This window comes from Mustela nivalis, assembly GCF_964662115.1.
Source record: "Mustela nivalis genome assembly, chromosome: 1".
In the NCBI taxonomy this organism is placed as follows: Eukaryota; Metazoa; Chordata; class Mammalia; order Carnivora; family Mustelidae; genus Mustela; species Mustela nivalis.
In genome coordinates this window covers 68,546,676-68,559,647 of record NC_139020.1, presented here as the reverse complement: position 1 = coordinate 68,559,647, position 12,972 = coordinate 68,546,676, and the positions used below count along the sequence as shown (strand labels likewise).

At 50.9% G+C, this 12,972-nt stretch overlaps 1 protein-coding gene across 1 annotated transcript; it reads right to left on the bottom strand.

The window, feature by feature from the left end:
* Positions 1–5,741: 5,741 nt before the first annotated feature.
* On the bottom strand, positions 5,742–12,261 carry CHST2 (carbohydrate sulfotransferase 2). Its single transcript, XM_082740097.1, has 2 exons — positions 11,466–12,261; positions 5,742–11,357 (listed from the first exon to the last, which is right to left on the bottom strand). Exon 2 carries the CDS (start codon positions 11,173–11,175, stop codon positions 9,574–9,576), a length of 1,602 nt encoding a protein of 533 aa, XP_082596223.1. The 5' UTR covers positions 11,176–11,357; positions 11,466–12,261; the 3' UTR covers positions 5,742–9,573.
* Between the last annotated feature and the right edge of the window lie 711 nt (positions 12,262–12,972).

Below are 12,972 nucleotides of genomic sequence, written 5' to 3'. Positions count from 1 at the left end.
AGGAAAGGTAGACAGAAAGGGAGGGAGGAAGGAAGAAGACAAAACAGACAAGGAAAAGCTCTGTCTATCTCAGAAACATAACGCTTGCCCAAAACTCCCCAGCCAACTTCCATTTACACCTCATTGGCTGTCACGTGATCCTTCCCACCCACAAAGGAGACTGGGAAATATTTTCAGCTGAATATACTGCCTTCTTGAACAAAATTAAGGTTCTGTGAGTGGGGAAGAAGGGGAGAAAGGATAGTGGGTGGGAAGCCAGCAATATGTGCCATCTTGGGCAAGTTACAAAGCATTCTGGAGTATAGGGTGGCATTATGATTAAAACCTGAGGGAAAGCACATAACAAAATACAGTATCTACATGAATTTCACTACATAAATTCCATCTGGAGTCTCATTTATCCACATTACTGAAGACTAAACAAGTGAATGTTCTTATTTATGTCCAACAGGCATGGTGGCCCAATTCGCTGATGAGGCACATCTCTGCCTCGTTTTAACATAACAATGCAGAGTGAACCACCTTGTATGAAGGGGACCCTAAAGAAAATAGCCCCCAATTATTCAAGATAACAGGAGAATAATAAGGGTGTAAATGAATTGAAAAGGACATTTATGAGTTTAAGGCCACCTGGCCTTCATCCCCCTACTTTTGATCATTGCATTCTGATTTTCTTGTGGGAAACGACTTCTGCACATTGTGTGCTGGTTGGCGGGACTGTCCGTCAAGGCGCCCTGCTCAGGGGCCAAGGAACAGACACCTGACTGAACCTCAGCCAATGCAACTCTCGTCCAGCGTTTTGAATATTGAATGTGTGAAGCAAGGCAAAGAAGGGAGGGAGGGAGGGAAAAAGCAAAGAAGAAAGAAAGGGTGAGAGAGGAGAGAGGTGGGAAGGGGAGGGGAGGGGAGGGGAGAGGACACCAAAGGGTCCAGCCTTGCTCCTTCGCTGTTCTTCAATTCTGTGGGCTCTGCACACCTTTCCCAGTAGATGAGTCTGTTTTGCAACCAAAGAACTTTGACCGATGCCCAACAGAATGACTTTTTCAGACCACCCAGAAATTCAGTCATCTGCTTTGGTTTCAACCGCATCTCCTACTAAAACTTGACCAGAACCCCAAAGGACACTTCCTCCCTGATCCCCAGACATTCTACAGAGACATTGAGAACTACTGGCGTGGTCAAAAGACTGCTAGGACCCAAGAAAATAAAAAGTCCTAGGGTGCGAATATGTCAGGGAGCCCCCGATTGGGAATCAGGAGCTGTGATTTCTAGTTTGTGCTCTTCCCCCAACTGGGGACACAGAGCACATCTCACGGTCTCTCTGCACCTCCGTTTTCACACCTGGAAATGACTGAGCTGACTCACATTAGTTTTTATAAGACACCAGCACTTCCTCACTTTGCTAAGTCTCCACATACCCACTGAGTTCTTACTCTTAAACAGTTAACAAGCCCTATGGATCAGCCTCCCGACATTCTCCCTCCTTGAGTCCTGCTCTACATACCTGTCTTTTATAATTTACATTAGATTGCCTAGAAGCCCCATCTCACCCTTGGAAAGAAATCCCCCTCCCTTCTAAACTCCCCCAGGGGCTCCCTGAGTAAGTCAACACTTCTAGGGTGGACTACAGAATTTGCAATTGCTTCTCTGCATTTCACCTGCTGTGGCTTCTTGCCCCATGCCATGCTAGCTCGCACTACTCTGATCCCTTCGGCCTGCAGGCCCCAGCTGCCCAGGGTGAGGCATGAAGTGGCCTTTACTTGGAGGTCTGGGCAACAGAGGCAGCTTCAGCACAGCTCAGTGGGCCAAACAATGCCATGCTGAACATCAATCTTCCTGCCCCCTAGCCATTCTCTTCTTGGGAGTGTCAAGGCCGCATCCCTTCCTTGGGCTCCAGTCTCCTGAGCGGCCTCTCAGGTTGCTTATCCCTAGACATCCCACCCTTTACCTCTCCCTTCTCCATTTACTCTTTCCCCCTCAACCTCCAAATGTTCCTTCCAGGTGTCTCCTTCCCACCCTCTAAAGGGCCTGTTTCTTGTTTGGCCAACAAAGGCCATTCTAAGAGGAATTTTGTCCAACAGCACTTAAACCGAAGTTAACCTTTCTCTTTCTGCTGCATAAAAATGCATCTCTAAAGATAGGGATAATACCTGTTCTTTGGCTGAAGGCACAATGCCTCAAGCATTCAGGAGGTATTTCTCCAAAAGCATTTGGTTGGGACAAAAAGACTTGCTATTTTGTTGGTATCCCTTCATGGAAACAGAGCGATCTCTGATCTACCAAGCAAAAAGAAAGGGGCCTTTTCACTTACTAGCTGTGTGACCTAAGGAAAAGGACCCATCTAAACCTATATTGTTCTTCTATAAAATAGGGACAATAGTAATACTTATTCCATAGGATTGTGGTGAGAATAAAATAGAAACATACATAAACAGTGCTGTGCACAGTGACTGGCAAATAACAAATGATCTACAAAGGGTAAATGATGATGTTGTGATTATTACCATCGCTACTGCTACTTACAGCACTTGAAAGTGAAATTAAAATGGTGAGAGCAAGTTATAAAGAGCACAGCACATCAAGAAGGCACTTGGGGAGTGTGCAAATATAAATGAAAAACCATGTGCAACAAAGACTTAACCTAAATAAAGTGTACTTGGAACTCACGTCCTGGGAAGGATACTGGTCTCACTAGCAAGTAGGGCTGGTTAAATAACAGGGCTAAAAGCTATAAATGTGAATGGTGTTGTTTCAGAAAGAAAATGTGTTTCATTTCTATTTTTCTTTGAAAAAGGAATAACATAATACCCTCCTTCATCTAAAGATACTGAACACCAATATGAGAACATCAAATGTCTTAATTCCTCCCAGGAGCTCATTTGGCCCTAGAGAGAATAAGAGTTTGCCAGAATAACTGGGACATCTGAAAATGGAAATGGAATATTTAGACCTCCATGTTGTTTCTTGAAAACTTCCAGTCCCTGGAAAGGTTAAAAGAGAATCACAGCGGAGGTAAGCTCCACACGTCAAAAACAAATATACATGGGGCACCTGCGTGGCTCAGTGGGTTAAGCCTCTGCCTTTGGCTCAGGTCATGGTCTCAGTGTCCTGGGATTGAGCCCTGCATCAGGCTCTCTGCTCAGCGGGGAGCCTATTTCCCCGCCCCACTGCCTGCCTCTCTGCCTACTTGTGATCTCTGTCAAATAAATAAATTTTTTAAAAATCTTTAATACACACACACACACACACATACACAAATACACAGCCTCAGCCTCCTTTACAATAACACATTTTCCTAGTGGGCTCTTTAAACATTGTCTCATTTCTGTTGGACTGCAGTTCAGTTGTTACTTTTCTTTGGTGGGGCAGGGCTCCATTATTGTTTCTCTGTTTCAAACACTAACAAGGAAGGATCACATTGGAGGCCTTCCATCTGCATGATTTGGTATGTTCCTTTTGTCGGTATTAACTTGCCTTCTTTTTCAGCTTCTGGATGCCACACATATGAAGAGTTCAAGCCATTGTGGAATGTCGCATACTATTCTAAAGTCTCTTGGACAAAGTGTCTGCCCCTCAATCCCTTCTGCTCTGTCTTCTTGGGCCACGTCTTCTATTTCACACTCACTTACTACAGACCTGTGAGCAAGACACAGCTTCAGTGCTGGGGAGATACACACACACACACAAGAGATCCTGAAGAACCTAGACTAGGAGAGGAAGTAGGCTATGAACAAGTCTCGGTCTGCCCTGGCTCCCTCCGATAGATCCATGCTCATGGCGGTAGGGGAAGGAGGGGACAGAAAGACACTTCTGCATCTTAGAGCAGGGCCAATAAATAAAACCTTCAGAAAGATCCAGGATCTTCAATAATAAGTAGGAATTCACAAAGCAGAGAAGAAATGGGAGGCAGGAGGTGAAGAGAGTGGAGAACTGCTACCCGGAGGAAAATCGGATGTATCACAACTATTATAAAAATAAACGTAGCCAACTATACTTAGCACAATGAGGAGGTATACCAGTTGGCTTAGTGACATCTTGCACTGTTACTCCTTGAGTTTATTGTGACTTGACCTTCTGCTCTTCCATACGTAAACTTTCCCTCTCTACTATACACAAAGCAAATACAGAGTCCCACGATAGTTCCAGAAGGAAGGGAACATGGTCATTAGCGGGACTCACCAGTATCCACCTGCCAAAGACAAAGAGGGCATGCCCGCCATCCTCATGGAAGACGAATAACCTGTTCTTCTAAGGATTCCCACAACAACACAAGCTGTCTTGCGCCTGACCAGTCCTGAGAACACTCCGTCTCAAGTATTCTCAAGCCCAACTGATGACTCAGAGGGGCTTGTTCATCACTTGCTGCAGTTCCTAAGGATCACGTGTCCTGTGTCTGTGCACCTCCTTAGAATTCCATCGCTCGAAGCGCATTTGTCTGGCTAGGATATCTCCGCGTTAATTACGGTTCACACAATAACCCCTACCTTTGCATCCACTTCTCAGGAACTTGCGGGTCACCATTATCTGCTCTCTCCCCTCGTTTGGCATTTCAGTCCCCACACACGGATCCGGGAGCACCTCCACGGCATACAACCTGTACAGCGGGCTGGCCCCACGCACAGAACGACGATGTGCTTGGCTTAACTCTTTGCTATTGCAGAATTGAAAGGTTAAAAGGTTTTTTAACAAGGGGCTCCACCCTTTCATTTTGCACTGAGCTCCACAAATTACATAGCTGGTCCTGTCTAAGAGGTGCGTTTCTGTCAAGCCCTGCCTAGACACCCAAGATGGGAGTCACTTTGATCACTTTCAATCATCATTCACGTGGCAGGGTGACTATCACAAACCTGCAAAGCTCGAGCAGCCCCCAGACAATTTTTGACAACTGATTACAGATAACCGGTTCGACCAAAAGTTAAGCTTGGCCTTGGCCATACTCCATACTCGATCATTCTTTATCATCCTGCCAAGTCTGCAGATAGGCTCCTACTCCTTCAAGGCTCCTTCAAGTTTACAAACAATACCTCCTCCAAACCCTGGTTTGTAAAGTTTCCCATTCTATAAACTTAACACGTTATTCAGGATTTAACAGTTTCCTTAGCATAATTTGATTAAGGGTGTGCAGAATTGCATCAGCCGTAATAAAAGTCAAGCCCTGTAATTCAATTATTAAACACTTGTACGAGATCCTGTACCCAAGCAGCCCATTGGCTGTGAACTTGAACTGCAAAAGTAGCAGCTGGGATGTCCAGAAAGGAGGGAAAGGATATGAGCACATTATGTTCTTCCTGTGACAGTTTTGAACAGCCTCAAGGTGAGTGACAAAGGGGTCTGTAAATGGCACGTTTACCTCAAGCCATCCCCTCACACAGCTCAGGCCATTCCTCACATCGCGATTGTCATTTACTGCCTGTCCACACTGGATCCTGACACAGAACTGTCATAGGCTGTGATAGACTCATCGGCACTTACTCTCCCGAGGTCTGAAATCAAAAGTATCCCTCCCCACATACCTTTCAGCGGGCATTAAAACATTCTGTTTTCCAGACTCGAAGACAGCGCAGGATCTGGGTGGATGCATGCGGCGGGGGGTGCGGGGGGTGGGGGGTGTTGTCGTGAGGAGGGAGGGAAGACAGGTGGGGGAGGGTGGTAGTGACAACTCAGCCTTCTTCACAGCTACAGAGAAGACGTGCCTTTTTATTTTCCTCTTGGTCTTTCTGAAGTCATCTCTAGAGACAAGGTTTCAAACATGATCTTTATTTCATTGCTGAGACCCGGGGAATATTCATTAACAGCCTCTCTCAGATTCACATTAATTTCAAACCGACAGCATAATCCAGCCGCAACTACACCGTACACAACAAAAATCCTGGACAGGACTGGCCAGAGCCAGGAAGGGATGCTTGGGGACAGGCTACCATTGTCTCATTCAGCATCCACAAGAGGCCGAACTTCCTGAAAAATAACTATTCCTCTGCCTGGGTGAAATCCACCTCGTGGTCCATTAAACGGCTCATTCAAAGCACTCAAAATAATAAATATGACAACGGTACAGCCCTCCCTTAGGTACCAAGGCAGCATTTGTTCCACAGCTAGCTTTGACCCTCCATTCTCTTGTTCCGACAATTGGGAAAACAAGTAATGAATGTCAAATCCCTCATCTAGAAATTTTTACTTCTCCACATTCAGAAACTCTGAATTTTTGTTTCTAATTCCTCTGTGGGAAATATTAGCCTATACCCGGGCACTCAGGAAACCTTGAAGACGTTCCTGTTGCCCGCTCCCCACATCGAAACAGAGTCTAAGGCCCCCTTCTTCCAGCAAACTTCGGTAAACAGCCTAGCAATTTCTCCAAACAGGGAACACATTCTTTCACTCTTTCCCTTCTGAGCGCTTTAAAATTTTGACAGTTCATTACTTCATTCACTTACTTACCAAGCGTTTATCAAGGACTCACTACGCTGTGGACACTGAAGGGTACAGGATTTGCCCCAGTCCCTGCTTGCAAAGGTGCCCACGGGTCAGTCTGAATGAGGCCTTTGAGTGCCTCTGAGCTCCCTGAAATTCAAGCACCCAGCCAGTGCCACTGCCTTGTTCCAAACTCTTATTTGTTGACTAGATGCACCAGGTAGACTACGTTTTATAAATAGAGCTTTCTAATTAACAAAGGCATTCCAAAGTCAAAGGAGGCAGTCAGGCGTGCTATCAGCTGAGCTGAATTTGAAAATAAAAATCACTCAGATAACCTGCTCTGAAGAATATTTCCTCCTGCTGATGGACATTCTGCCAAGCTGGGACATGGGAAAGCATCGCCTTTACAGCCGCTGCCTCAGAAACGGTCACAGTCTCGGGTGCTGTTTGCCGGGGCCCAGGTCTGCTTGCACTGGGGGCTGACAGGAGCTTATGAATGCCAAAAAAGCTATCCAATCCGTGGAAGCTGAATGTCACTGATAGGACTGTCTCGGCCGTTGGTGGGAACTACACCTGTCTTGCTTTCCTAGAATGCAGCTAGGTACAAATCTCCAGGAGCCACAATTCACCTTTTCCAATTACAGAGCGGCAGAGTGCAGAGCAAGCATCTGCTACAAACAAGGGTATTGGGCAGAAACCCCGTTCAAACACCACCAGGGGACAAATGGTGTTGATGCTTAGAATGTCATCTGAGCGGAGGCCGCGAGTGCTCTGCCGGCTGCCAGGGCCCCACGTGGCATCCAGGGTTTTTTGTTTGTTGTTGTTTTTTTTTTGGGTTTTTTTTTTTTTTTTTAGATACAAGATCCAAACACATCGAAATTCAACTTTAACACCAAGTCCTTAGATATACTGAGAGAAGAATGAATTCCACTGTTTAAAAAATCCTTCACTCAAAAACGAAGCATGAATTTTACTGTGATCAAGTGATAAGAGCTGATCCTAATGCCACATGAAGTCTGTTTTCCCATGGTTTTTTATTCAGAATGGTTGCCTTTTAATGATGCAGTCTTGATTCCCTGTTAAACCTGTTTCACCTATAGTTGTCTGACATTAATATTTATTTTGTTCACTTAATTTTAATATTCTTCAATGAAAGCTATTGCAAATATTCTGTTGCTGCCAATGATTTGGGCAGAGGCGCTACCGTGAAAATAGCATAGAAAACATGATCCATGTGTCATAGCTGTCGTCTGATTTAAACAACACAATACTACAAACTATTTTAGGAAATTAAGAACTAGTCATTCTAGAGTACGTTATAAAATCCATTGTTAAACACAACTCTGTTTTTCTAACTTCTGTGCTTCTTTATCTTGAACTCTCAACAGTGTAGTTAGATTTCACATTGTAATGAAAATTATACTTAAGAATCACCTGTGTTAAAATCTTTCCCATGTACATATTATTTTTCATCATATTTTCCTTCAGATCCCTCGCGTTTAGCCAACACAGCTTGGCCTGCAGAGATTTCACAATAAATTATAGCAAAATAAAGTCATGATGATCTCAAACTCGTACCATCTCTAATGAAATATATAACTACACTGTCTCTCATTCCTTACTTAGGGTTTAAAACTTCATACTGTAATACAGAATGCTTCAGTCGAAATCTCAGGACAGCAGCACACCATCACTGTTGCAGGAAAACTGGCATGGTTTTCTCCCTGGAAAATACCAAAATCTCAAAATCCAACACACTTACTCATAATTCATTTTCATTTCCTCTTTCCCAGAATTCATTTTCGTATCTAAAAGGAGCTCTTGACTGAAGCCTTATGCTGTCTGCAACATGTTATAGCTTCTTTGCAATTTTACTTTTAGGAAACACAGTCAGGAAAAGTAATGCACCCTCGTGGGCATCCCACGTAAGCCACAATCAATTCACATTCTGTTTTGCACTGATTTGAATGGGAACCAAGAAAGAAAAGGAAAAGCCTGTGAGTGCCCTTCTAGCTCTCAGGTGAAACTTCCCTTTCCAAATGCCTCCATTTACTGGGTCACAGGCAGAAGAACACTCCAGACACATATACTTATTATTTTTCTAACCACAGAAGTTGCTGCTATCATCAACAATACATTCATGCTCATTTCTGAGGTCTGTGTTTTAATCCTCAGAAATCTTACTTATATTCTTAAAAAAAAAAAAAAAGTCCTTTTTCTGAACTAACCTCAGAACCAAAACATGTCTTTGCTTCAAGGTTGCCAGTCTTAACTGAACAGTAATCAAAACCGAATGCCTTCAAAGCCCCAAGGGCTGCTTCTTCCTTTCTGTGCTCAAAGTGAAACAGGAAAGTAGTGTGAGTTTTCCCTCCACCGCCCTGCTTGGTCCCCACTCCTGCTCACCTGACAGGCTGTGATTTACATGTGAGAAAACTACTCAAAGGTTCTTATCAAGGAGTCAGAAGCTGTTCCCACCCATCCTAGCAGTTTTCTAGGAAACAGAATGGGGAGAGGAGGTGGGGGGAGGGGAAGCAAAGTCTGAAGCTACACAAGAGAAGTAGCACAGGTCAATCCAAAGTAATGGAGGCAAATATTAAAAAGAATATTATTTATTATCTTTTTTATTAATACTCACGTAGAACCTTTGCTTTTTACACAAGTCTACTTTTAGAAGAATGCCTCCTCGGTTTATCATGCCCAAAAGGAGCTCTGCGCTCCTGGACAACTTCCCCTTTCTCCACCCCCACCCCTCACAACCAAATTACTCTTTTACATGTTCACAGATACCACGAAAATTTTGTAAACAAGATTTAAGTTACTGGATCTTGATTTAATCAACATCCCACTTCAAAAGGGAAGGCAGGTATGAGAGAGGGTAGGAAAGGGGGGGAAAAGGAAGGGAGAAGAGGCAGGGGAGAGGGGGTGGGGGAGCTGGTCAGAACTTTCAAGTCTTGCCTTTGCTGAGATGTGTGTATATTGTGGCTGTTCCTTGAAATTCAATGACTCAAAACATTGACAGCAAGTGCCTGTGTGGTTATTTATATTATATATCTATAATAGAATATGTGGGCTTCCTCAGTTTGGGTCTGGGCTGTTTTTGTTTAAATACACAGTCCTCCTGTGGGCGTCTCCACCGGGAGTCGGCTCTCCCAAGAAACCCTCTCAGAGCCGGGGCTTCCGGAGCAGGGTCTTACTGAGGTCTTTGACCTCCTCGGGGCTATTGACCCGCTCATAGCCCAGCACGGCCATGGGCTGGTAGCAAAACTCCTCCACCTGTTTGATCTGCTGGAAGGTGAGGGCCGTCCGCCAGGCGTTGGCGGCCTGCGTGGCGTTCCGCGCGGACACCACGAAAGGCTTAGAGGAGGAGCCTGAGCCGCTGGTCATGTTGAGGGCAAACTGTTCCATTTCGGGGCTCACCAGCAGCCCCACAAAGTCGTACACCCTCCGTAGGGTCTTGACGGGGTCTCCCACCAGGTCCTCGTACCGCACAACCAGATAGTGGCCTTGCAGCCAGTCAGGGGGCTGCAGGGCCGTCTGGAGTGTCTTGGCCATGCTGTTGCAGATGACCTCCATAGCGCCAAGCGCGTGGTAGTCCGCCGGGCCGCCCACGCCCTCCTTCTTGACGCCCAGCTTGTGGCCAGCCGCCTCCAGGAAGGGCATGCGGTGGGCTCGCGGGTCCCGGCTGCGCACCACCTGAAGGCTCTCGCGGATGAGCCCGTGGCGCGAGCGGATGCGTGAGCTAGCCACAGCACGCGGATCGCGCACTAGGTGGATGACCTTGAGGTCCAGGGCCGGATCGCGCAGCAGGGGCGCCAACACGGCCACGTCGAAGACACGCACGCCCTTGATGACCAGCGTGCGGTACTTGCGGCACTCCTCCTCAAAGCGTGCCAGGCGCTGCGGCGGGCACTTCTTGCACACGCGGTCATCCACCAGCCCCACGATCTCCTTGCGGTAGGCGGGGCACAGCGGCGAGGAGCACACCACCTTGTTGGTGGCTGCCCCAAAAATGCCCAGCGTGGTGAGGTTGCGCCCCCCGCTGCCCGCGGGGCTGTACAGCTGGAAGACCGAGAGGTCGCAGCGATAGAGAGCGCTCAGCATGTCCCGCGCAGCCCCTTGCAGAGAAACAGCGTCCCCTGGGTACAGTTTTTGCCACACATGCCACACTGGCTCGTAGAGAAAGAACACCTCGGGGTTCTGGTTGAAGAGCTCACCGAAGAAAGACGAGCCCGAGCGCCACGTGGTGAACACATACACCAACTGCCTCTTTTCTCCGCCACCCCCGGTGCCCCGAGTGCCATTGCGAGGAGGTGCCACGGCCCCCGCTCCTCCTGCTGCTGCGGCGGCGGCTGGGGCCACCCCGACGGCTGCGGCTGCAGGAGGGCGGTACGGAGTACGAAGGTCCAAGCGGGTGTGTGCGTGGGGCTGCACAGCCGGAGGCGGCCCCGGGCGCGCCCAGCCGCCCCCAGCCGCCCCCGCCGCGGCACCGAGCGGCCCGTCGGGGCTGCATTGCTGCAGCGGCTCCTTGTGCCACTTGTAGTCCAGGAGGTTGAGCATGGTGAGCACCAGCAGCAGCGCATAGCCCGCGCACAGCACCAGCGCCTTCCTGCGGAACACCTTCATTCCGAGCGGGGACGCGGGCCAGCGACGGCCCGGGCGCCTGGGCCACGGCGGGAGCAGGGCGCGCGGCGCGGCCGCAGGAGCAGCCGGGAGCAACCGGGGGGGCGCGCCCGGGGGCAGGGCTCGCGGCGGGCTGCGGCTCATCACAGGCACAGCCGGGGCCGGCGGCGCGGCGGAGGCGGCCCTGCAGCCCAAGAGGGGGACTCAGCGGGCCGACTTCGGGCGCGGAGACTGGGGCCGCGGCTCCGAGGCGGACGCGGCAGCAGTGGCGGCTGGTCCCCGACGCCCAAGGCTGGCTCTCCCATGGCAGCGGCTCCGAGAAAGACCTGCGAGGGAGAAGCGGAGTAAGCCGATGCGCCCCAGTCCTCCTCCACATCCGCCTCTTCCACCGAAGTAACGCCCACCCGCGGGTCTGCCGGGCTCCCCCCGCTCACCTGGTGCCGCGGGCGCGCCCCGGAGCCGCCCGGGATCACGGCCGGCTGGTCTGTCCCGCTGTCACTCGTTCCTCGATTTCTCGCGCACGGTCTTGCCCGGGAGTCCCCGCGCCTTTAGAGGGGGCCGCAGGACTCGGCAACCCAAGCCCTGGATAGTTTCCGGGCAGCGGGCGCCCTGCGGCTCGGGAAGGGAAACTTTCACCGGGCCTGGAACCCTGCTCCGCGCTCTGCTGAGCCCAGCATGCCCAGCTCCAGCGGTGCCTCCGCCGCCCTCACGAGACCACAGCTTCCTTCCTCGCTCCGGGGGGCGAAGCCGGCTGGGGGAGGGGGCTTACACAGGACCCAGCTCCCGGCAAAGCGGCTCCGCCTTTCTCGCTCTCGGCCTCCGCGCCCGGAATCTTCCCATCTCTCTGGCGGCGGTGGATGGGGTGCAGCGCGACCCTGCAGCGGCAGCCGCTGCTTCTTCCATCACTCGGAGGATGCCCGGGCCGGCATAGCCGGCAGCGCCCGCCGCTCCGCAGCCTCCTACTGGCCCGGGAGGACCCTACACACACAACAATCGGCCAAGGAGACGGAGTCTGCAGCGCTCCCTAGCCGGCCCGCCCCCCCCCTCCCCCGCGGCACCAGCCGCTTCTGGCCAACGAGGTATCGGGGCAGAGGGAGCCCCCGCCGCTGCCGTGCGAAAGCAGCGCCCGGGAGGATGCTGCTACCCGACTCCCCCTACGCGGAGCGGCTGCAACGCGCTCTGGCCAGCCTCTGCGCGGCTGCTGCCAGCCTGCTCCGGGTTGGTGCGCGCGGCCGTCCGTCCCTGCGGCTCCTCCCCTTCGCCGCGCTGCCCTCCTCCTCCGCCCGTCCCGTGCCCGCCCCCCTCGCAGAGCGGGGCTCCAGCCGCCGCCGCCGCCGCCGCCGCCGCCGCTGCCTCGGGGCCAGGAGATGCGGGGCTCGATTCACCGCGACGACGCTCGGGCAGCCAACTCCACGACCGAGGCCGTAGCAGTCCGTCCCAAAGCGCCTGGGCGCGGAAGCGGGGTGCGGAGAGATGGGGAGCCCGGGGCTCTGAGAAACTTGGAGTCTCCTTGAGGCTGCGGGGCTTAGGCGCCCGTTTTTGCTTTCAGAAGGAGTTGGTGATAAAGTTAGGGCAGAAATCCCCAAGCGGCCTCCCACTCCGCTCTTCGCCCTGGGCGTCGGCACCGCCCGCCCCTCCGGGAACCGAGGACTCGCCCGGCTCCGAGGATGCCGAGCGCCGCTTGCAGGCTTTCTACTCCCGGCTCACGCGTTCCAGCTGCTCTGGGGCTTCTCCCTCAGCGAGGAAGTAATAAATCTTTCTGGCCCCGGGGTCAAAGAAGACGCATCAGTTTTCGGGAGTTGTGTGCAGGCGGGGCGCCTTCCCCCGCTTTACTCCACCGACGGATAGGACAGCTTGGGGTTCACTACGCCCCCCGCAGATGCTCTCCTGGCCTCCGCTCGTAGTGATGCGTCCGCTGTGACCCAGTGCTCGGGAACTGGG

Excerpts from the sequence above, each read along its gene's own strand:
- CHST2 (XM_082740097.1), bottom strand. The coding sequence starts at position 11,175 with ATGAGCCGCAGCCCGCCGCGAGCCCTGCCCCCGGGCGCGCCCCCCCGG.